Source organism: Culex quinquefasciatus, chromosome 2 (genome assembly GCF_015732765.1).
Source record: "Culex quinquefasciatus strain JHB chromosome 2, VPISU_Cqui_1.0_pri_paternal, whole genome shotgun sequence".
Classification (NCBI taxonomy): Eukaryota; Metazoa; Arthropoda; class Insecta; order Diptera; family Culicidae; genus Culex; species Culex quinquefasciatus.
Window position 1 is genome coordinate 193,589,157 of NC_051862.1, and position 26,031 is coordinate 193,615,187.

The 26,031-nt window shown below is 32.5% G+C and overlaps 1 protein-coding gene across 2 annotated transcripts in view; it reads left to right on the forward strand.

Moving 5' to 3' along the window:
• The window catches only part of LOC6045669 (protein O-mannosyl-transferase TMTC2), a 503,026-nt gene that overhangs the window by 395,191 nt on the left and 81,804 nt on the right, over positions 1 to 26,031 (forward strand). For both annotated transcript variants that reach the window (XM_038252440.1, XM_038252441.1), the window contains exon 7: positions 14,140 to 14,225. In XM_038252440.1, coding sequence (XP_038108368.1) covers positions 14,140 to 14,225 — 86 coding nt within the window. The remainder of the gene's footprint in view (positions 1 to 14,139; positions 14,226 to 26,031) is intronic.

Consider the following 26,031-nt stretch of genomic DNA (forward strand, 5'->3'; position numbering starts at 1 on the left):
CTATTTATTATAAACAATCAACTATTGAAAAACATGAAAAGTCATAAAAATCGACGTATATACCATACAATTACCCAAATTTGTATGAAAAAACATTTAAAAAGCAAAAAAATAATTTGGCCGCCTGTTTGTATGGAGATGGCCCATAGTGCGTCGGTTAAAAATAAAAAAAAAATGAATAATTTAGCCTGAAAATAAATCAAACTAAACAACAATGCAATTTATTAAAATATCACACAAGAGCAACTCTCTACGAAATCGGCCGATTTCGACCATTTTTATTTTTTGTAGTTTTTGATTTGACTTAAACTTTGTGGGGGCACGGCGTGTTTTCTGGGCAACCTTAAGGAGAAAAAATAGTCATCGCTACTTTCAAAAGTATCTTATAGGAAATTTTCTCAGCTTTCCAATGCTTCTAAGAGCGAAATGTTTCATCGGGAAATTTCTGAGATATCTATATTTGAAGTTTTTTGTTTTAAAATCCTTAATCATTTATTGGAAACTTTTAAATAACAGTCCAGAAAACTTGTCAAATGATGTGTTTCATGTGTCATTTACTTATCAAAAAGTGCAAAATAATACAAGAAACAAATTTGTAGAAGTTTGCAAACCGCTAAACATTTTGAAAATTTAGTTTTAACCGTTTTTTTTTAATATGTGGGATTTATTCTGAAATTAAACTTATAAAACCGCATTAAAATATTATTTTTACAAGAACAAATAGATTATTACATAATTGTTGTGTACAAATAACACCGGCCTGCACTGATTCAGCTTGGAATTAGCTGATACAACCGAAATTTTTACAAGTTTGAGATTGATAGGGTATTACAAGATTTTTATAAATAAATAACATATTTCCTTAATCAAACATTAACCAGTTGCATGAATACAAATCATGTTTAATACTCGAAATTGAACTGCAAACTACTGTTGCAAGCTTTAGGAGAAATACTTTTCATTAGTATGAAATGATTGTTTTAGTTTTTTTGTATTAAATGATCAAGGAATTAGAAATATTTTAGAAGTTTATAAGACTCTCATCTTCATTCTCATCTTTTTTTAAAAATGTTTTATTTCTTGATTCTTGTTGAATTAGTTTGGAAAGACTTTTTTTGTTTTTTTTTGTTAAAATAATAAATAATATTGTTCAAACAAAAAAAAAGTTTGTGACGGTGTTTTCAGCATTCTGAATTGGAAGACCTGAGTTTAATTGCTACTTTTAAGTGCATTTTCAACAGTAAACATTTTATAAAATTTTATATTTATTTTATACTCATGAAAATATGACTTTTGAAGCTTGCAACAGTAATATGTAGAACATTTTCGATTTTAAATCATATTTGTATTTATATTCCTGGTTATTGTTTGCTTTAGAAAATATCAAATTTATTCATTCAAATTCAATAATACCATTAACAATCACAAACCTGCCAAAGTTTTGGTTGAACAAGCTAAATCAGAGCAGACACGTGATATTTGTACACAAAAAATATATATATAATAATCTAATGAAAATATATTTTTACATTGTTTTATGATTTTGATTTCTGAATAAATTCCATATATTCAAAAAATTGGTGAAAACTTCATTTTCAAAATGTTTAGCGGCTTGCAACCTTCTACAAAGTTGTTTCTTGTCTTATTTTGCACATTTTGATGAGTAAATGACACATGAAACACATTATTTGATAAGTTTTCTGAACTGTTAGTATAAAGTTTCCAATAAATAATAAAGAAATTTAAAACCAAAAAATTTAAAATAGAGATATCTCAGAAATTTCCCGATGAAACATTTCGCTCTTAGAAGCATTGAAAAGCTGAGAAAATTTCCTATAAGTCACATTTGAAAGTAGCGATGACTATTTTTTCCTAAAAAGTTTGTTCTAGAAAACACACCGTGGGGGGCCTTCAAGACTAACATTTTAAAAGGGCCAAACATTGAATATTAAAACGAAGTTGACTTTATAGCTGTTGGCCACCGTTGCTAGTACCAACCACTAGTGTCTTCCTTTTTAACTACAAGGACTTTGCCGCCCTGGGCTTCTAAGTGTATGAAAGTATGGCACGGAGCGACGGCGCCGAATACCCATATTTACACAAAGAATTTTAGAGCGCTCGCCACGGGATTCGAACCAGCGACCTCTGGATTGTGAGTCCAGAGCGCGGTCCGATTGATCCACACGGGCGGGCAGTAACATTGAATATTACGCCCATTTAAAATGCTAGTCTTGATTTAAAAAATTTCATTTCATTTTTTTTTCGAACAGATCGGAAAATTTTACGAATGTTTCATGTATTAAAATTGAAAATCGGGCCATTATTTGCTGAGATGGTCATTAGAAAATGGTGGGTTGTTTTAGTGAGATTAAGAAAACTTCAATTTTCATGTTTCTTTTTCTTAAAGCGGCTCTATCTCAGCAACCCGAGGTCCAATCTTCAATGTCTCTTAGACAATTTTATAGCAAATTTTCTGAACTTTTCAAAAAATATATTTTTTAGAAACGGTCACTCATGGTCACTATTTTTAAAAATTGAAAAACTGCAAATATTTCGCTAAAATAAAACTTTCAGTGGCTATATCTTGAAAACGGAGCCCTTTATCGAAAAATCTATTAAGTACTTTTCGATTGCAAATTCAATTCTGCATTAAATTTTTTTTTTGCATGAAACTTCGATTTTTTCAAAAAATCACTATTTTTCAAAAATTCATAACTCGGCGGCAGATTTTTGGACCATGTTTCTCTATGGCTCAAAAGTTGCAGATTTTTGTTCCCGTAAAACATTTCAAAAAATCTCGAAAATAAAAAAGTACGTATTTTGTGAAAAAAAAAGTTGATAAAAAATCTGCAATTTTTTCCGTGTACCTATTTTTTTTTTCTCAAAAGTCCTCAACAATACCTACAACTTTGCCGAAGACACCAAATTGATCAGAAAATTCACATAAAAGTTACAGCTGTTTGAATATTTACATACCATTTTTGTATGGACAGCAGCCAAAATTGTATGGAGACTTGTATGGATGAACCAATCACACAAAATAGTTTATTTGGTCATAGGGAAGGCCACCACAAAGTTTGAGCCAAATCAAAAAATAAAAATAAAATCCATTACCGGGTTTGGTAGAGAATTGCTCAAATAATAATTAGGTCAAAAACAAAACGCCCGACTTACCAATAGCTAAAAAGCTGGAATTTTTTTTTCAATTAAATAATATCGAAAAATTAAAAAAAAGTTGAAGGGAGTAAAGTTGGTCAACATTTTTAAGATATAGATTTTGTTTAATTTATCTATTTTCCAAAAAGTTTCCAATTATATGTAACTAGGGCCAAAGATTTTTCGAGGCTAAAAAAAATCATGGCATGCCAATTACAAGATATTCGAATTTCACGAAAATTCCAAGTTACCATAAAACGGGGTGACTTTGATAGCCGGGGTGACTTTAATAGGTTAACGAGTTTTCCGCAAAATGAAGAGTACAATTAAAAAACTTACGGAATGGTTTAGAATCATACCGACTGTGGTAGACAAGTGTTAAAAGTACCTGAAGAAGAACTTTTCATAAAATTTTGAAAAAATTATAAAGTTAGTTAACTTTAATTAAGAAAATGTTGACGAAAGTCATTATTTTAAACTTTTCAAAGTGTCATGATTTTCTCAATGAACATGATTTTGAATGGGAAAACGGAATGCATTTTCGGATTCCTTGGACAATTTTCAGCTAGGAAAAGGTTAAATAAGTTTGTTAATAATAAATAATGTGTTAAAAAAAATCTCCAAATTTATATGCAATTTCAGTTGAACAAATTTCATGTAAAATGTAAAAACTTGTGATTCGTGCTTCAGTATAAAATGCAATATTAATCAATTATTTTATAAACAAAACAAGGTTAAACAAACTTCAGGCAAAATTCCGACTTTTAAACAATTTTACCTAAAAAGCTTTTAAATTTAGTTAATAAAATATAAACATTGATTTTATTCTCAAAACTATATTAGCAACCTTAGTGATGGTACATTTAACGTTAAATAAAGTTTGAACATCTTAAATATAATTTCAACTAGAAAGTCTATGACTATCAAAGTCACCCCGAAATTTGAATTAAGAATTTTTAACGTAAATCCTGACACAACATATTACCCGTTTGGAAAAAATCTCTTTTGTGCATAATTTTAGATTTTAATCTGCTAAATTTACAATTTAGCAATATTTATTTTAATTAAATATTAGAAATTTATAGTCATTATAAATATATTATCTTATCAAAGCTTAACATAAATCCAAGGCATTTATTTCTATTTATATTTTTCACGTTATCTGGAATTTGTTATTATCAAAAAAAAAGAGTTCTGAATTTGCCATGCAATTTTAACCAATGCAAACCACTTCAAAATTGTCAATCAAAAATCTAGGGGAATGTTTGAATTTCAAAATCTTAGTTTGATTACCTGAGAAGCAATTAGACAACAAATAATTTCGAGTTTTGTGACATTTTGCTACACGGTAAAATAAAAGGCATTGTAATATTAAATCTGAGCAGGGTTCCATTTTTTTATGTCAGAATAATGTGTAAATTTACATCTGAAAATGTGTAATTTTACCAATTTTATGATGTAATTTTTTTTCAGTCTAAATTAAGGTAAAATTACAGCATTAAAGAGGTAATATTCAACCTTCAAAAATTACACCTTCCAAATTTACATTTTTTTTTTACTGTGTCCAGGATAACCCTTCCATCAAAAAATCCCTTCTCGAGACACCGATTTTGAATGTATTTGTGAAGGCATTTTTTCATGGTCAGCCCCCAATTTTATATGAAGACTTGTATAAAAAAAAAATCAAATTATTCACTCTACATTGCCTTGGCGTTCTCGATTGCGAGATTCCCCCTCGAAACTTGGAGTCCGAAGGATTGATTGTTGAGGCAAATGCAAACCTCTTTTTACACCTCAGCTTCCATCCACCCCGGGATTCGAACTAACGACCTTTGGATTGTTAGTCCAACTGCCCTACCAGCGACTCCACGAGACAGAAGGCGTGATCAGAAAAATCTCGTCTCGAAAAATGCCACCGGGACCTTCTGGGAGCAAACCCAGGCCGACTGGGTGAGGGGCAGCCACGCTTACCTTAAAGAAACAAATAATCACAGAAAAAATGGTTGGTTGAATATTGCTTCTTTTTTGAGTAATATTACCTAAAACATTTTTTCATTTGTGAACATGATGAATTTACCAAAAACTGATGAATATTCATCATTTGCTAAAGTGTATTACACAATTTTTTGATGCAAATTCGGTCTCCATTTTTTGATGAATATTGTACAAATAGACAAAGTTTCATTTAATTAAAAAATAATAATAATAAAACGTCGATTTGTGAAATTCAAGAGAATTAAATAATAATAATTTTGAAACAGTTGCCAAAATCCAAATCGTGTAAATCGAAACAAAAAAAAACATTGTTCAAAGTTCAAATTGGGTTAATGAAATTTACATGATTGAGAAAGCATTCTATTGCAGTAATTATATTTTAAAGACCCGTGATAAATGCGAAAAATAGGGAAATAAATTCAAACAATTGTATTTATGCTATACCTAAGTTGTATTTAACCAATCATACATCACCTCCACAGCACCAGAATCCTAATCAAACGCTCATTCAATAAACGGTTATTCATTCTCGTTTGTGATCGGGAAATCATTTTTCAATTTTCCATCTAATCATTTGAGAGGAAAACACCACGAGTCTCCAATCAACCGGTGCCCCCCACTTCCCCCTCCAAAACCATTCGCCAATAAACTGCAATCAGTCGGATTGGATGCAAAATTTGTCGTTCACCGTGCCACACACTGCACATCAAACGGACCACAATCAATTGCAGCGTAAAAAAGGACTTTTCCCCACCCCAGCACCCACTCTCACACGATTCATTACATTCATTTTTCAAAGCCATTTGCCACGCGTCCACCTAGCTGAGCCTCACGTGAAGTTCTGCACCATGCTGGCAGGCAGGTATCCGTCAGTCCCGGGATGCGAGATTGATTTGAAACAATATTCTAGGCCCACCGTTGAGTGTGTGTGGTTTTGGGATATTTTTTGTTTGTTTGTTCGGGACTTCCTGTTCCGGTGTCCAGGACTGACCGGTTTGTCCGTTCCGAAGCGAGACGCACACGGACATCTCAATTTCAGGCCGATATTGAACGCCATCAAATATTCAAATGGAAACTATTTCCTGTGCTCACACACAAACTCCCACAGACTCACAACTTGGCGCAATCGAATCAAATCAACGTGAAAATGTGTGATGTGAGTGTGTGCGAATGTGCGCAAATGTGGATGTGTGGTTAAGGGGGAAAAAAGAATGTCTACGCTGTGATTGAAATTTACACTACGCCATTCGATTTTACGAGCGTTTTTCCCGCGGATTCAACCCACGACCTCCCACCAAACCCCCCAAAGATCCTGTCCAATCAACTGGCAAGTGAGCAATCACATTCTCACTCAGCGTGATGCCGAGGCCTCTCTCTGTTCTCGCGGTTGTGGTGGGCCCGGCCTGGCAGGTCGAGACGCATCATCAACGTTCATCTAGATACGCTGCTGTGAGTTGGATGGACGACCACTCTGCAGGACTAACCGAACTCGGGAAAGTGACCCGCAAATGGAGCGGAGCGAGAGTGCACGGCTGAAAGGAAATGAAAATTTATGATTTTTTTTTGAATTTTTGAAATCAGATTTTTTGGACAATCAAATTGAGTTGAATAAACGACTTTTTTTGGTAAATATTAGAAAGATCTACAATATTTAAACTTCTAACTGTGCCATGAAACGTGACCCATTTCCATTCTAGCTCCCGAGCAAGTATGTCCTAGATGAATGACAATGTCGCACTCACATTTGTACGTCAATTGTCAACATCCAGATTCAGCGCATCGATTGGCGGCGGGACGTCTGTCTTGCCTTCAGAGAGTTTCCAGGCCAGGAAACGACAGTTGAAAAGCGGTGGACAGTTACTGGTTCGTTTAGTTAGGACGACTTACGTGGTGTTGGGTGAGGTGATTGATATTAATTTCATATTTAAGCTTGATCATTTTATTTTTACAGGAAAAAATTACTGAAAGGCTCTAGCAAGTGTGGTCAAATATGGGTCTTTTACGACAAAAGTCTTGGTTGCATTCTAAAGGTATTTTGGAGCACTTTAAAATGCCCTATAAAGATTCAGGGTTAATTTGACCTTTTCTCATAGCAATTTGAACATAACTGTTAAAAATTCTTACTTTTAAAATTCCATTATCTTTTTCCAACAGCCTTTAACACCCAAAAAGTTAGGGAATTTCATGGACTATAAGCATACGGAATTATCTTTTTGGCCAATCGCTGTTTTTCTCATGGTATACGGGTTTTCTCTTACAAATTTTTTACAACTTTAGCTTTTGCCCAGTAAACCAACGAAACGGCACTTTTTGGTTTCAATTTTGACACATTCACAATCCTTGAAAAAAAAAAAACAAGCAAACAAAAAAAATAAGTCGCTCGAAATGGGGTTCGATCCCTCGTCCTTTGGATTGGTAAGCATCGTGACTTGGTGATCTATAAAAGAAATAAGGAATACTGTTGCTACCAACGATATACTGAATCTTTTTTGGTGCCTTCGTTATGCCGAAAGAAGCCATTTTGCATCATTAGTTTGTCCATATAATTTTCCAAATTTGGCAGCAGTCCATACAAAAATGATTTATGAAAATTCTAAAATCTGTATCTTTGGAAGGAATTTTTTGATCGATTTGGTGTCTTCGGCAAAGTTGTAGGTATGGTTTAAAAAAAATTTGGTGACTTTTTATTTCACTGAAATTTGATTTGCAAAAAAACGCTATTTTTTAATTTTTGATATGTTTTAGAGGACATCAAATGCCAACTTTTCAGAAATTTCCATGCTTTTTGAATCAATACTGATTTTTTCAATAAATCGAAAAATTGGTCGCAAAAATTTTTCAACTTCATTTTTCGATGGGTTTGATCCCAAAAGGTCCAAATGGCAAATTTTGAGACGAGATTTGTCTGATCACGCCTTGCGTCGGACAAGGAAGTAAATGTTGGCCCCAGTCTAACCTAGAGGTATTACGTCGTTAGCTCAGTCCAGGTGTAGGAGTCGTCTCCCTGGGTACTGCCTCTGTGGAGTCACTGGTAGGCAGTTGGACTAACAATCCAAAGGTTTTCAGTTCGAATCCCGGGGTGGATGGAAGGTAAGGTGTAAAAAGAGGTTTGCAATTGCCTCAACAATCATGCCTTCGGACACCTAGTTTCGAGTAGGAATTTCGTAATCGAGAACGCTTAGGCAATGATGTTGAGCGAATAATTTGATTTGATTTGGTTAATTTGAATTTAAAAGTAATCCAGTGAAATTTTGATTAAGTTCGTCGTTTTGAAGTTAAATCCATTTTTAGGTGATTTTTTTCAAATAGTCGCAGTTTTTCATTTTTTTATAGTTCACATGTTTGCCCAGTTTTGAAAAAAATATTTTTGAAAACCTGAGAAAATTCTCTTTATTTTGCTTTTTTGAACTTTGTTGATACGATCCTTAGTTGCTGAGATATTGCCATGCAAATGTCAAAAAAAAACAGGAAAAATGATGTTTTCTAAGTATCACGCAAACAACCCACAATTTTCAAATGTCAATATCTCAGCAACTAATGGTCCGATTTACAATGTAAAAATATGAAACATTCGTAAAATTTTGCGAACTTCTCGAAAAAAAACTTTTCAAAATTTTTAAATCAAGACTAACATTTTAAAAGGGCGCAATATTAAATGTTTGACCCTTTTGATATCTAAGTCTTGTTTTTAAAATATAGAAAATATTGTTTTCGAAAAGATCCAAAAATTTCACGAATGTTTATTATTTTAACATTGTAAATCGAACCATTAGTTGCTGAGATATCGACGTTAGAAAATGGTGGGTTGTTTGGGTGAGGCTTAGCAAACATCAATTTTCATGTTTTAATCACTTGCATGGCAATATCTCAACAACTAAGGGTCGTATCAACAAGATTCAAAAAAGCAAAATCAGAGAATTTTCTTAGCTTTTCAAAAAAAAAGTTCATGGTGGGCAAATATGTGCACTAATTTAAAAAAATAAAAACTGCGATTATTTTCAAAAAAGTTACCAATGAATGGCTTTAACTTAAAAACGGTGCACTTTATTAGAATTTCAGTAAAGTAATTTTTGATTGCAAATTTGATTTTATATCGAAAAATGAAGTTGAAAACAGTTTGCGACCAATAATTCGATTTTTTTTAAATATTAGTGTTGATTAAAAATTTTATAACTCGAACAAAGATTTTTTGCCCGTTCTAGAAATTAGTGAAAAGTTGACATTTGATTTCCCTTAAAACATATCCGAAAAAAAAAAAGTTTTTTTTTAATCAAGTTTGACTGACAGAAATCAGAAAAATCATCAAAATCATTTTTTCCAGTGTAGTTCTTATCCATTCCTATAACTTTGCCGAAGACACTAAATCGATAAAAAAAATCCTTCACAATATACGGATTTTGAATTTTTATAAATCATTTTTATATGGAGCAATTCCAGCTCAAATCAGGATTTTTTTTTTGGTATTTTTGTACCCGACCCTCTCCGATTTCAATGAAACTTTGTAGACATGTTATCCTAGGCCTATATAAGCCAATTTTGTGTATATGGCGCCAGTTACTCTCGATAATGACATTTGAGAATGGCGTAAGGTATTTAAATATTTTTGTATTTAACATTTTTTGGTAACATTTTAGGCTATTCCTTCAAAAATTTTGAACGAAATCAAATCGTGACATCACTTTTAAATTTAAGTTTTAGACTTAAAAATCAAAAAATCTCATAGATGTGGCGTGTATTTTTGTTTCAGTGTATTTTTTTTTTTTTTTTTTCAGAAAGCCCGTCCGATTTCCTACAAGTTTGTCTTTGACCACTTTTTGATACGACGCAACGGCTTCTAGATACAGTAATTTTTAAATTACAAAATACAAAAATATTTAAATACCTTACGCCATTCTCAAATGTTGTTTTCGAGTACTATTGGCTTCATTTACACAAAAATGGCTTATATAGGCCTAGGATAACATGTCTACAAAGTTTCATTGAAATCGGAGAGGGTCGGGTACAAAAGTACCAGAAAAAATCCTGATTTGAGCTGGAATTGCTCTATGGACAGATGCAAAATTTGTATGCAAAATTATATGGACAAACTAATGATGCAAAATGGCCTCTTTGGGCATTCCGAAGGTACCAAATAAGTTTTAGCCGGATTAAAAAAATACAAAAATTTAAAAAAACGAAAATTGTTCCTCTTATTTTTTTTTAAACTTGTGTTAGTTTTGGTTAGGCAAAATATGGACATTTTTTTGTAGAATTTAACTAGGTTTATTTCGTTAAAAACGAAATTTATAATTTCACTGTCGGCCGGGTGGCTATTAGATTGGAAAACATTCAAACACAAACTCATGCACACTGGGGTTCCCAGAATATGAAACTTTTGCACCAGAATATGGAACCATCCAAGTTGGTGAATTGATTCCCGAGGCTACAATTTACTTAATTTGTTGAAAAAAAAATAACCAAAAAAACAGGTTTTCACTTGAGGCGCAGAAGGGTCAATGTATTTAACAGCTCCTAAAAATGATTTATGCTTTTCATTTCAACCTAAGAAATAAGTAAGTTTAACGTGCTCAAATTTATCAGTTACAAATAAGACCACCCAAACCCCTTCAAGTCAGCAAAGACAGCAGCTTGTTGCCATCATCCACCTCATTTCAATCCCCTTTGCCACGCTCAACCGCCGAGTGACAGCAAAAAGAAGAAATTTCAACTCAGCCAAACAGACAGCGGAACCGCTCAACAACCGGAGTGCAACATGCAATACCTTCCCCCCTCTTTAGTCGGAACAGACTTCTGCACGGGAAAACACTCGCAAATTGAAACGGTACACCACGACGCGACCACAGGAGAGCAAACATGTGTGGAAGAAAATTTTCGAGTGCACAGTAAAAATATCGACATAAAATGCATTTTTTTCAAAAAAATATGTAAATAAAACTTCTTCACAGTGTAATTCATGTTGATCGCCGAGTGAATTCTAAGGCAATGGGAATTGTTCCGGGAAAACTTTACCAACTCACTGTGTTGAATACTACCAGGTAGCACTCACTCGTTTTGGTGGAAATTACGCTGGGATGAGCTTTCGCGAGAATATCGTGGTTGCTAATGATTCCCTTCCCCGTATTAACCGGAACGTAGCGGCAGTGTACCAAGATGGATTCTACGAGCGGAAAATCGCTGTTGTCCTGCCAATAGAAAAGGATGAGAGCAGAGGCGCCGACTAGTCCAAAATGTTGGGGGGGGCACGGTTGTTTTCCGAAAACGTTAGGTGAGAGTGGCGATTTGATGTTTAAGTTTATTGTATATCACGAATTTTACCAATTTGAATATTACGATGTGATACGAGTTTTTTTCATCCGAAATCAATTTTTTTAAAGATAATTTATTAAAACGTGATTGAGAATGTTTATTGGGGGAATTTTTTATATGTTTGAAAGGCGAATTCCTTCTAATTGGCATATTCTCACTTATTTTCCAGAAGTAACAGTCGATAATAAAAATGATCAGGTATTTAAAATTAAACAACACAAATATTCTAAAAACAAAAACAAAAGTAAAAAGCAAAAATTTAGAACTTAAGAAATTGGAAAATACACATTAAAAAACAACATTTTTTCAAATCTGCAATTTAGAAAAAAAATAACAGATTTACCAAAATAAATATTCCAAAATTTAAAAAAAAGTTTAAAAAACTCTAGGGTTAAAAAAAACTCATGGCTTAAAAATTTAAAAAAATCAAAAGTAGAAATTCAGAAATTTAACAAATCAGAAATTGTTTAAAAAATCGAAAATTTAACATCAATTTATTTGTTAAGAATTTAAGATTATATGAATTTAAAGAATTTAAGAATTTAAGAATTTAAGAATTTAAGAATTTAAGAATTTAAGAATTTAAGAATTTAAGAATTTAAGAATTTAAGAATTTAAGAATTTAAGAATTTAAGAATTTAAGAATTTAAGAATTTAAGAATTTAAGAATTTAAGAATTTAAAATTTAAGAATTTAAGAATTTAAGAATTTAAGAATTTAAGAATTTAAGAATTTAAGAATTTAAGAATTTAAGAATTTAAGAATTTAAGAATTTAAGAATTTAAGAATTTAAGAATTTAAGAATTTAAGAATTAAGAATTTAAGAATTTAAGAATTTAAGAATTTAAGAATTTAAGAATTTAAGAATTTAAGAATTTAAGAATTTAAGAATTTAAGAATTTAAGAATTTAAGAATTTAAGAATTTAAGAATTTAAGAATTTAAGAATTTAAGAATTTAAGAATTTAAGAATTTAAGAATTTAAGAATTTAAGAATTTAAGAATTTAAGAATTTAAGAATTTAAGAATTTAAGAATTTAAGAATTTAAGAATTTAAGAATTTAAGAATTTAAGAATTTAAGAATTTAAGAATTTAAGAATTTAAGAATTTAAGAATTTAAGAATTTAAGAATTTAAGAATTTAAGAATTTAAGAATTTAAGAATTTAAGAATTTAAGAATTTAAGAATTTAAATTTAAGAATTTAAGAATTTAAGAATTTAAGAATTTAAGAATTTAAGAATTTAAGAATTTAAGAATTTAAGAATTTAAGAATTTAAGAATTTAAGAATTTAAGAATTTAAGAATTTAAGAATTTAAGAATTTAAGAATTTAAGAATTTAAGAATTTAAGAATTTAAGAATTTAAGAATTTAAGAATTTAAGAATTTAAGAATTTAAGAATTTAAGAATTTAAGAATTTAAGAATTTAAGAATTTAAGAATTTAAGAATTTAAGAATTTAAGAATTTAAGAATTTAAGAATTTAAGAATTTAAGAATTTAAGAATTTAAGAATTTAAGAATTTAAGAATTTAAGAATTTAAGAATTTAAGAATTTAAGAATTTAAGAATTTAAGAATTTAAGAATTTAAGAATTTAAGAATTTAAGAATTTAAGAATTTAAGAATTTAAGAATTTAAGAATTTAAGAATTTAAGAATTTAAGAATTTAAGAATTAAATATCGAATTTATCAGCATTTTTTTAAATGTAAAGCTGTCAACAAATGACCATTTTGAAAAGTGTTTCAGTTCATTTTCGCTAAATCCTGATCTACAATGGCAAATCGCAGAATGTTGCGTCTGAAAACTTGATGATTGTTTTGGCAAGAGTTTGCGTAAGTTTGCTCTTGTATACTAAGCTTGCTGGTTTTCCTACCTAGTTAGCATAAGAGAGCGCAGTAGTATAGATGAAACGTTGTCGATTTAGAAAACAACAAATGTTTTTGAACTGTTTTACAGATTCGCTTACAAGAATTCTATCCAATTCCAATTCAGTTTTAAATATTATTTTCAATTATTTCTGTTTTTTTTTGTAATATTTAAAATAAGAATATTTTTCTTCCAAAATTTCTGGGGGGGCACAATGTATGGGCTGCCCCCCCTGCCCAATTTTAAGGGGGGCAAAATGTACCGTGCCCCCCCAGAGTCGGCGTCCCTGGATGAGAGCATACATTTTGCACTGTTTATGTCGAGGATGCTCATGTCATGATGTTTGAACGTGGGACCTTTACCCTAGGACAAAATTACGGGTTTTAGTTTAGGTTTATAATAGGGCGATTCTTCATTTAAACCGAACTTCCGATAAAAGTTCAAAATTTCAACTTTTTTTAACTTCAACAGATCACCCTAACGACAGCACACCAAGCGCCATCAACCTGGCACGACACGAGCGAGGATTCATGTTTCAATTTTTAATCAAACATTGTGTCTGGCCGTACGTGTTCTGTGCCGGTGTTTGCAGCGTGCCTGGCGGAGAAATGACTAGATTTTTTTGCCCTCGTCCGATTCTACAATTCTGTTTTACAATTTGTGGTTGTTTGTACTAAACCGGAAAAATCAACCGGTGAGTGAACAAACCACCAATCGGGAGAGAGTGATTTTTGAAAGATTGTAGCAAATTTTGATTGAGTTTAAATTGTGACAGCAAATTCTAATGAATTCTTTTTTCTCCCCTTTTTTTGCAGAGGAATTTTACTACAAAATCAGCAAGACTACGCTGAAGCCGTGGAGAGCTTCCGGAAGGCGATCCACTTTCGACCATCACTGGCACGTAAGTAGAAGGTTTAAAATACGTGATTTTTTTAAGATCAACAGGTGACGAGTGGAGTTTTAAAACAAGTAACAAAACGTTTTTGAATCATGAATCATTGAAATTTTGAAGGATATTGAATCTTTATTTGGGATGATCTTTAAATTGAATATTTTTTTCTGTTTCATAGAAATTTTAATTCAAATAATCGAATATTTGAGCGAGAACCAATAACATTAAAAAATAATTGCGAAACAAAATTGTATAAAATTTCCCGGGGTTTTGTTTTGTTAGAGCATTACGATAAAAATATTTCTCTCAAGAAAGAAAAAATATTCAAGATTTGATCACCTCATAAATGCTGCGTTTTTTTTTTTTGTTTTCGAACAATTTTCAATTCAATGTGACTTTTAAAGTTACGCAACTGCTTCACGAACTAGTAATATATTTAAACTAATTCATTTTTTCCACCTACATTATGTAATATTTAATTCTACGGTTATTTCTGCTAATTATTGTAATGTGATCAATTACCATCATCTTTTTGTACTAAAAATGTTATTAAATAATATTTTTTTTAATATTTTAAGATCTAAAGTTTTATTTAATTTAAATCGTTTTAAGTTTAACAGTTTTGTTGATTTGTTCCATTATAATCAAATTATGAAAAAGGTTAGTAATGCTTCTTGAAATAAATTGAAACTAATGTTTAAAAAAACTCATTCGTTAAAGCAATTAAAAATGCTTTTTTATCAATGGTTATTTTGTAAATTTTCAGATTTTTTTTATGTAAAAGGTAATGTAAATTAAACATTCAAATGATTGTTTTATGATTTCTTTATTTTAAAAAAAATAATTTTTGGATAGTCTACGGAATTTTAAAGATGCTGAATCAAATCTAAAATAAAAAAAAAAACATTGAACTCTCAAATCCAGAGTTTTGTTTTTAAATAAAAAAGGGTCTTACTGTTAAGGTTTCTATGATTATAGTAATTTTTTAAATTAAACACAAATACAATTTTTGTTCAAGCATCCTATTTGTTTTTTTTCCATCGATTTAAAAAATCTGCAAAAGTCTATTTTTCAACTTAGATTTGATCTACAAAAAGCTAACTTTTTACTCTAAAAATTTAAGAAAATTTAAGATTTGGAAGAAAGGCCTGCATTATGTGACTTTGCCATTGTTTTCATAAATGTTTCAAATGAGGTAAACTTTGGCTGTTTTTTTTTACTAACATTTCAAGAAAAAATCAAAAAAAGGGGTCGCGGTGTGGCCAGAAAAGTTGGGCCATCAGTCGCGTGGTGTTCGTTTGATCGTTCGGAGTGTGAATCGGCGCGCGAGAACCCGCTAGAAAGTGATAGAAAGTTCTCGAAATCATTGAAAAAGGGGTCGCGGTGTGGCCAGAAAAGTTGGGCCATCAGTCGTGTGGTGTTCGTTTGATCGTTCGGAGTGTGAATCGGCGCGCGAGAACCCGCGAGAAAGTGATAGAAAGTTCTCGAAATCATTGAAAAGGGGGTCGCGGTGTGGCCAGAGAAGTTTGGCCATCAGTCGTGTGGTGTTCGTTTGATCGTTCGAAGTGTGAATCGACGCGCGAGAACCCGGAAAAAGGGGTAGACAGGTCTAGAAATCATTGAAAAAGGGGTCGCGGTGTGGTCAGAGACGTTGGACGGAGTGTGGATCGACGCGTAAGAACCCGCGAGAAAGTGATAGAAAGTTCTCGAAATCATTGAAAAAGGGGTCGCGGTGTGGCCAGAAAAGTTGGGCCATCAGTCGCGTGGTGTTCGTTTGATCGTTCGGAGTGTGAATCGGCGCGCGAGAACCCGCGAGAAAGTGATAGAAAGTTCTCGAAATCATTGAAAAAGGGGTCGCGGTGTGGCCAGAAAAGTTGGGCCATCAGTCGCGTGGTGTTCGTTTGATCGTTCGGAGTGTGAATCGGCGCGCGAGAACCCGCGAGAAAGTGATAGAAAGTTCTCGAAATCATTGAAAAAGGGGTCGCGGTGTGGCCAGAGAAGTTTGGCCATCAGTCGTGTGGTGTTCGTTTGATCGTTCGAAGTGTGAATCGACGCGCGAGAACCCGTAAAAAAGTGGTAGACAGGTCTAGAAATCATTGAAAAAGGGGTCGCGGTGTGGTCAGAGACGTTGGACGGAGTGTGGATCGACGCGTAAGAACCCGCGAGACGTAGTGGAAGTTTCGTGAATTCATTGAAATAGAGATTCGCATCGTCGTTTGTGAGAGTAATTTCTGCTTACGAGCCGGTTGTTTGCGCTCTTGTCGGGAAAAATCGTGAAGTTTTTTTATTGAGCAGCACTATTTGAAATTATCGTGATACTATAGTATGAACGGCACGTCGCCGAACAAAACGTTAATTTTAATTACATTTCGTTTTGAAAGCCCTTCCCATAGCATCGTTGCTCGGATGGCACGCCGGCGGTAAGAAGTTAAAGAAATACGCGATTAAGTAATTGATAAGTCTTTCTCATAGCGTCGCAGCTCGGAATGCAACTATAATGTTTCACTTTCTGGTCATATCATCTTCCAATCATGAATCCTGATCTATTTTAAATTGTACGTCATCGAATAATACGGCAATTCAAATTTCATTTCGGTTTTTAAATTGTACGTCACCGAATAATACGTCAATTCAAATTTCAATTCGGTTTGAAAGCCCTTTCCAAAGCATCGTTGCTCGGATGGCACGCCGGCGGTAAGAAGTAAAAGTACGCGATTGATAAGTCCTTCTCATAGCGTCGTAGCTCGGAAGGCAACGATTGTTTCACTTTCTGGTCATATCATCTACCAAGATGAATCCTGACCTTCCCTTTCCTTCCCCTACTAACACAATTCCCCCCACTTCCCGTGATGCTTGAAGGAGATGCTGTGGATTCAACGGTCTCATGCGGTGTCAACAGGTATAGAGCGACAAACTCTGTGTCTGATGAGTCTGCAACTTCAACTATCGGACTAACATTCCTACCTTTGTTGAACTGCATCTCCTTGGGGGGGCGCCGGTATTGACTTAAAGCAGAGATCTTCAGGGGTTATACAGTGAGGATGATTAGCTCCCACTATTCATCTGTTGGTTCATTGTGTAACTTCAGCTGATCCGTCAATAACGGAGTAGCAGCTCATTGGCAGTCAACCATGCTCATGCTCATGCTCATGCTCACATTTCAAGAAAAAATCAAAAAGATTCGGTAAAAAAGGGTTAAAGGATTTTAAATATCAAAATTTTTGCCATATGAGCAATTCTCTCAGATTTCGGTCATTCGATTTTTCTTGTATTTTTAGGTAGCTGTCCATACAAAAATGATGCGTGGAAATTCAATAATCTGTATCTTTTGAAGAAATTTTTTGATCGATTTAGTGTCTTCAGCAAAGTTGTAGGTATTGATATGGACTTCACTAAAAAAAATGATACACGGTAAAATTTTTTTTGGTGATCTTTAATTTAACTTTTTGTTACTAAAACTTGATTTGCAAAAAACATTTTGTTACTTGTTTTAGGAGACATAAAATGCCAACTTTTCAGTAATTTCCAGGCTGTGTATTGTTTTCGAAAAGATCGGAAAATTTCACGAATGTTAACATTGTAAATCAGACCATAAGTTGCTGAGATATCGACATTAGAAAACGGTGGATTTTTTGAGTGAGACTTAGAAAACATTAATTTTCCTGTTTTTAAACCTTTACATGGCAATATCTGAGCAAATAAGGGTCGTATCAACAAAGTTCAAAAAAGCAAAATATTGAGAATTTTCTCAGCTTTTCAAAAGTGGGCAAACATGTGCACCAATTTAAAATAACGAAAAACTGCTACTTTTTTCAAAAAAGATACCTCAAAATGGCTTTAACTTGAAAACGGTGAACTTGCTCAAATTTTCACTATAATACTATTGGATTGCAAATTTGATTTTACATCGAAAAATGACGTTAAAAAGTTTTTGGGACCAATGTTTCGATTTTTTTAAATCAGTATTGATTCAAAAATTCATAACTCGGTCAAAGATTTTTACACAACCTGGAAAGTTCTGAAAAGTTGACATTTGATGTCCCCTAAAACATATAAAAAATAGAGTTTGTTTGCAAATCAAGTTTAACCCTCTAACGCCCATGGTTACTCCAGAGCACCACTAATTTTTGAATTCAAAATTAAATTTCTCAGCAACTATTCATTTTTTCAACCTGCTTCAACCTGCATTAGTTAATATAGAATGTTAACTAATAACCATTAAAATTTCGTCCAATTTGGTCGATCCAGTTACGAGTAATGTGGAAAAACGTAAAAAATCTCGATTTTGCTCTGGGCGGGAAGGGGTTAAGTGACAAATCACCAATTTTTTTATCGTGTATCATTTTTTTCAGCGTAGTCCTTATCATTACCTGGGTAATTCTCCGCCAACTCACACAGCAGTTGCCCCGACCCCTCTTCGATTTGCGTGAAACTTTGTCCTAAGGGGTAACTTTTGTCCCTGAACTTTGTAGAACATTGTTACAGTCTAAAAATAAACCTGCAAAGTTAGAAAAAACACGAAATTTTAAAATGAAAAATTTTGTTCTAAATGAAAAAATGACCCTTCTGGGACAATGTAGATTCGAAAACTACTAGGGTTTTTTCTCAAAATTTATTTTCCCTAAAAGAGCACGCAGCTAGCAACATCTAAACATAGAAACATGTACCCTCCCTGTAAAGGCTTATGAATTGATCTCAGTTGAAAGGTTCTCCAAATCTCTGAATTGCAAATGTAACATCCTGGAGCAGAACTGTTAAATTCTAATAAACACCAATTGAATTGAATTGAGATTCGAAAACTACATTAAATTTCTCATAAAATGACATGTTCCAAAAATTTTTACAGTCGAGTAACGGAAAATGGGAGAATTTTTAAAACGTTTTTAGTGTTTTTTTCGATGAACAATACGTTTATTTGGAATTCTGAGTACGCCATCAAATCGGGCGTCTAATTTAACATAAAAGTCCCTTTGACACCAAATTTCTATCTCATCACCGTTTCAGGCTGTAAATTAATGAAAAATACCTCTTTTTTCGCATGTTCAAAAATGGAAGGGGTCGTACCGCCCCTCCGTCACGAGATATCAAAAAACAGACCTCGGTTTCATGATCAGGGACAAAAGTTACCCCTTAGGACAAAGTTTTACGCAAATCGAAGAGGGGTCGGGGCAACTTTTCCCGATTTCGTGTGAGTTGGTAGAGAATTACCCTCCTACAACTTTCTTCAAAAGATACAGATTTTTGAATTTCCATACATTTTTGTACAATTATGTGAACAAACTAATGATGCAAAATGGCTTCTTTGGGCATACCGAAGGTACCAAAAAAGTTTCAGCCAGATTTAAAAATACAAAAACTAACATTAAGAAAAAGACCGATTCGGTAAAGAATTGCTCATAAGAAAAAAAATCAAAGATCGCGAAAAAATGGCGAAATGGTAGAAAACAAGTAGGTTTTTCTTAAAAAAGTTTTCAACCATCAACAATTTGATTGAATTTTTTAATAGTAGTTTATGCAACAAGTTGCAAAAAGAGGATTTTTTCAGCACGAGTCGTACATTTATCCAACGAGGTTCACCGAGTTGGATAAATACGACGAGTGCTGAAAAAATCAAGTTTTGCAACGAGTTCCATACAACATTTTTTGAAATTTCGAAAAACACATTGAGTGAAATTTTAAGTCGAATTTTCATGTATTTTGTCAATAAATCGTTTAAATCAAAAAAAAATTAAAAGTGTTACTTTTCGAAAGAAGTGTTAAAAAGTTCAACTTTTCAGCACCTATTTAAGTGCTGAAAAGTAGAACTTTTCAGCATTTATTTTGAAAAGTGTTGCTATTCGATTCTGTTATTTTTGGTACAGAAAAGTAGGCTATTTCGTCGTTCACGAATGACAGGAAAAGTAAGTAGATTCACGACGGAATTGCAAAAATATATATTAAACAAAATACCACAATTTTTTTTATAGATTAAACAGTTTTTTTTTTATTTAAAAAAAGATTATAGAAAAAAGAAATCAAGGATTGTTGAAATAAAAAGACAATGCATGGTATGTCAAGGTCAGTCAAAAAACTCATTCATAAATTGCGTTAATTGGTTTTTTAAGGATTTTTAATGTTTTGAATTTAGGAACAGAGAACAAAAAGTGATGGCTTCTTTGGATTTTCTTAACAGAATTTTTTGTTTTTTTTTTTTTCAGACCGGACTGACTGAGATGATTTTTTTCTTTCGAAATATTGATTTCATAAATATTATTATTTGAATAGCCTGATGAAATTTAAAGATTTTTATACAGTGCTTATGCTTATCAAAAATAAGGTTTCAAATTTAGAGTTTTTAATTGGGTTTTCTATGTGTATACGACCTTTGCAAATAAAACTCTACAAATTCCTTTTTTTTCAGCTTAACTGAATTGAAAAAATATCACAAAAACCTTGAAAAGTTTACTAAATTTGTCAATAAGAAACAGGAAACTTAAACTCACAAAGATGATAAAAATTTAATAAATGAAAAAGTTTCCAAAATAACCTTAAAACAGTAATAATTAAATAAAAGGAAATGTAAAATACAGAAAAACTTTCAAATGTCAAATTCAACATTTTTGTTACAAAACCCCTTTTGTTTCCCCAACACTAATCAACTAGTAACAAAACACACTGCTGCCATCATTCGTGTTTGTCTGTTTTCCCCCCACACACAGAGTCGTCCTCCTGAAAGTTTTTCTCATTTTCACGTTCGCTATGACAAACGTACCCGTCATCATCACCAGCGGGAGTAATTCATCAAGAGTTGTACATGTTACAAAAAAAAAAAAAACGCTTTCGCAAAAAAGAGGCAAGCAAGCAAGTGTTAAGAAATGCCCTCCCAGGACCGTCTCCCCTGCTGATGGAGGGCGAAAGAGAAGGTGCAAATGAATGTCCATTATGCAAAATGAAAGCAAGCAAGTCCTCCGCCCGCATCGCTCCCTTTTTCCGTCCACCCACGCGAGGTACAAACACGTAGCATAATTACTCCCCAGACTCCGAGCCCAGCAGTGCAGCCGACAAATGGAGCTTATTTTCATTAGCTAAGCAACATTCGCGAGCAACAGTGCTGCAAAACTGAAACGGAGCCCGTTTTTTTTGTTTTGCTTGTTTTTTTAAGGCGGAAAAAGAGCATGTTTTGGAGATGAAAACGAAAAGCGGAGAATGTCAGACAAAATGGGAAGCGCACAAGTGAGGGGGGGCGTTGAAAAGCTGTGTGGAAATGAACAAAAATATTTCATGTTTTTGGGATAATTGAGAGTACCTTTACATGTTTTGGGTAGTGTTCTTATTTCAGAGAGCAAAAGTTGGTTGATCAGATTTTTTTTTAAATTTTACGCCTTATTTTGATTTAAGCAATTGAAACACATTTAATTTATAAATTTAGCAAAACAGTTAAGAATCCCGAATATCCCCTATGGTTTGTATCCAGAAAACGTAGAAATCCAAAAGAGAATCCTTTATCATGGATACTTTTTTTTTTTTTTTGTTCCAAACCCCATCTGATGAGGCCGAAATGGGCGCACTGGCAAAAAGGCAAAAATCGTTTGCGAGATTATGTCCTCACCGTTAGGGATCCACTACTGCCAGCGGATTGTGGCTGAATGTGCAGCACCGGCTTCCACCGACAGCAGCATTCAACAGAATCCCGAAGGATTCACTGCCAACCCCTGAACTTTTTACATGGTGCATTCTCGAGTCCCCACATGCGATGATCCCAGGAGTGCAATCATCGCTGGGAACGAACATCGGATCAGAATTTCTGAATGGTGCCATTCGTGGGCCTGCTCTGAAAAAGGTTGTTGATGAATTTTGATAAAAGAGTTGCTTGTGAGATTTTTTGAAATTTATGTTGCCATTTTATGGATTTTTTCGTTGAACTTTGTTTCTGGTTGTTGATGAATTTCTGTTTCCGATCCAATGATCGCTGCTGGCCGGCTGTAAAATTATGGGAATGTGTAGTTTGTATCAGGCTTATCTCAGTCCTTGGTATAAAGTTCTGACTGCCCTCAGGCTGCTTCCAATGACTTATTTTAGAATCTCAGAGAACCTGCAACTCCTTCAAGGATCGTAGCTTGTTGAATATAACTACACATAAAAGAAAAAGATAATATTTTTTTAAATAAGGTGTTTTGAAAAAATATATTTTGTTTTTTTTTTCGAAACATGGCTTACACAAATTATACTTAAAGGACAAAAAACTATATTTCAAATTTTCGCCTTACTTTTAAATTATGAGGCCAAGAGTATCCAAAAAAAGCTTTAACCATCATAAAATATCAAAATTTCTTTTTTTTTTTTTTTTTTTTTTTTTTTTTTAAACATGCTCCAAACGTTTATTGACATTGAGTAGGGTCAACTTAAAAAAATTCTGAAATATTAGTTTTGCAAATTTAATTAAAACGGTAAATAACTAGTAGATTTTTATTAAAAAGTTATCAATTATCAACAACTTGTTTTAATTTTCCATTTATTTTACTAACATTTTTACACATTTTTGAATGACATAAAAATATGCAATTTATTGTTATATTAAACCTGATTTAGAAGAAACAGTTAACGTCATGATTCGAATTCCCGGACGCTTCGAAACCCGGACACCTCATCTTGTTTTATCAATTATTTGGATATAACTTCGCATTATGAATGTCAAAACTGTGTTATTTGATGAATTCTAACATCAACTTTCATTTAATGTTTGTTTGAACGCTTTAGTTAATGTCAACACAAATAAATAAAATAAAATTATAAGATTACCAAAAATGTGAAACATTTCACGGGAAATATTTCATAGGCGTCCGAAGCACCGGGAAAGCAAAGCAGAAATTTATGGTTTTGATTTCCTTAAATTCAAGCAATTTTTAATATAAAATATCGATTCTTTTGATATTAACAGCTTATTTGAGACCTGAAGCATGCCTTTCACTAACATTTCAGTCCAAATTTGTGCGATTCATTAGCAAAAACGAGTGTCCGGAATTCGAAGCAAAAGTGTCCGGATTTCGAATCAGCTTTTAACAGTGTCCGGGATTCGAAGCACAACAAGTCATTTTAATTTTCAAATTCTGATGAAAAATTGTTAGAAAAGACATATTTTGCATACATTCTCTTAAAACTGACTGTTAATACTATATCCTGATGATATTTCTTCATTTCCAACTTATTACATGATTTTTTATCAGCTATAACGAAAATGATATGCTACTAAGTGACCAGATTTCGAATCATGACGTTACGTTCTATTATCATTAAATCAAAAAATCAAGTTAGGTTGTGTGTTTAAATCAACATATCCTTTATTTTAAGTTAAATGAAGTATGTAGTGATTTTTGTAGTGCCACAGACTATGCCTCTACGCATTTAAAAAAATGATAATGGTGCCTTTCTAGAGTAGAAATATGAAAAACAAGTAAAAAAAATAAAAAGTAACTGTAAAACATGAAAAAATTAGAAAGGCAAAAGATAAAGATAAGAGGTGGAAGAATAGGCTAAATATTACCAAAAACTAACATAAACTTAACAAGATAAATGGAAATTATTAAACTAAAATAAAACAAGAAAAACATAAAACAAGAGTGGACTATTTTTTCATAGAACAAATGTTTCTCAAAATTACCTCTGAACACGAAAAAAATCGAAAACAAATTGGACAGTAGATGGTTAATAAAGTTTTAGAGTCAACTTCTTACACCCACCTCCACGTGTACATGTAGACTCAGAATCAAATTTATAGAAAAGGTTTTGAAAGACCTTCCTAACGAAATCAAATGATTTAAAGTTCACAAAGGTATGAGCATTTACATGTTAATTATACACTTTTATGAAGCCGGATCTAATATATTTGGATGAAAATAAAGTCCGGACCAATAATGCGACCCATTTTTGAATGCGTAATCAAAAGAACGTAACAACGAGTCAAACAGATTGAAGATCTGTCAACCCTTTTAAAACTATGAGTATTAGTTTTTTCATGTGGAGAATATTTGTAGGTTGAACATTGTTGTTTTGGAAAAAATAAACTTTATTAATTAGAGGAAGGCATGAACCACGTTAATGATTTTCTTGCTGAAAAATTATATGGCTGAAGAAAAGTTAAAGCGAAAAACCGTTTTTTTTTATATTTAATTTTCTTATTTTTTGAGAAATTAAAATTTAATCAGTCAAATGTATGGTTTTGCTGTCTTTTTTATTTTATTTTGCGTTATGGGTGACATATTCTTGAAGTATTATTAAAATTTCACAGGAAAAATCTCAATCTAAATAAATCTATCTAAATTTTGATATAGCTTTTACCAATTTTATTTAAATTTTCTGACCTTGATTATCTTACAGACGTTTGTTCTGGCTCGTGCATTGCCAGAATAAGGAATTTTTTTTCTAAAAATATTTTGATGATGAGCGAAACTATCTGGTAAGTTTTTTTTTATTTGAGAAAAAATCTCCACATTTGCACAAGCCGCCACAAACGCCCTAAGGATAATGTGTTATATTACATCAATTGGTGAATATTCATCAGTTTTGATGAATATTCATCAGGTTCACATTTTTACACATTTTTTATGTAATATTACTCAAAGAATAGGTAATATTTATCCTACCAAATTTTCAACCTTCCAAAATTCTACTTTATTTTTCTGTGTAACGGGAAATAAGAGCAATTCTATGACAAAATACTTTTCTTCTTTTTATATTGCATTAGAGCATTGCTTTGAAATCTCTAAATATATCGTTTTGCAATCCCGCTGTGAAACGGTCAACTTTTTTGATCTTCTGGAGAAACGAAACGGCCTACTTTTAACTACCAAAAATAACAGATTTGAAAGTCAATACCGTTTAATACCAGTGCTGAAAAGTCCTACTTATCAACACTGAAATGGGTGCTGAAAAGTTGATGTTTTCAACACATGTATCGAAAAGTAAAATTTTTCAATATTGTTCTGTGTTGAACGGTAAATTTACTTAAAACATGAATGTTTGACATTAAATTGAATTCAAAAAGCGTTTTTCGAAATTGCAAAATATGCAACTCGTTGCAAAACACGATTTTTTCAGCACTTGTTGTATTAATACAACTCGGTAAACCTCGTCGAATAAATGTACGACTCGTGCTGAAAAAATCTTGTTTTCGCAACGTGTTGCATAAATTACTATTTTGTAATTCCGTCATGAAACTACTTAATTTTCCTGTCATTTCCGAAAGACAAAAAAGCCAACTTTTTTGTACCAAAAATAAGAGAATCAAATTGTGACACTTTTCAAAATAAATGTCAGAGGCTTGGTCACTCGGGAAGGAATGACTCATTTGTTAAAGGGTTTTTTAAACTCCAGATTAAATATTTTTTTAAATCGATTGCAATTCTTACTAAATTTATATTGTTTTCTAAAAGAAAAGAAACTACTGAATCCAAAAATCAATCTTATTTAGCTTTTATGGCTTACTCAAAACCTTAAATGTTATAAAGAAATGGTTTAATCAACAGAAGTATCGAAAAAAAAATGTCGATAATAAACATTACCAGTATCATTATCAATCCATGATTACTTTAGCAAAAATGAACTCAAATGAAAAATAAAAAAATTGAAATGATTCCCTATGGCCAAATCAATTAGTTCTATGAAAAATGTCATCATTATTTTTACTTGAAAAAATGCTTGAAATTGTTCAAACGTTCGCGCTCATTTCACCGGAAATGGTTGAAAGCAACCAGCCACTAGTCAGTATTACGGCGAAAGAGTGTATTTCCGAAAAGAATTTCCCTCCATCACATCCTCGCCCATATCTGTAGGTCCACAG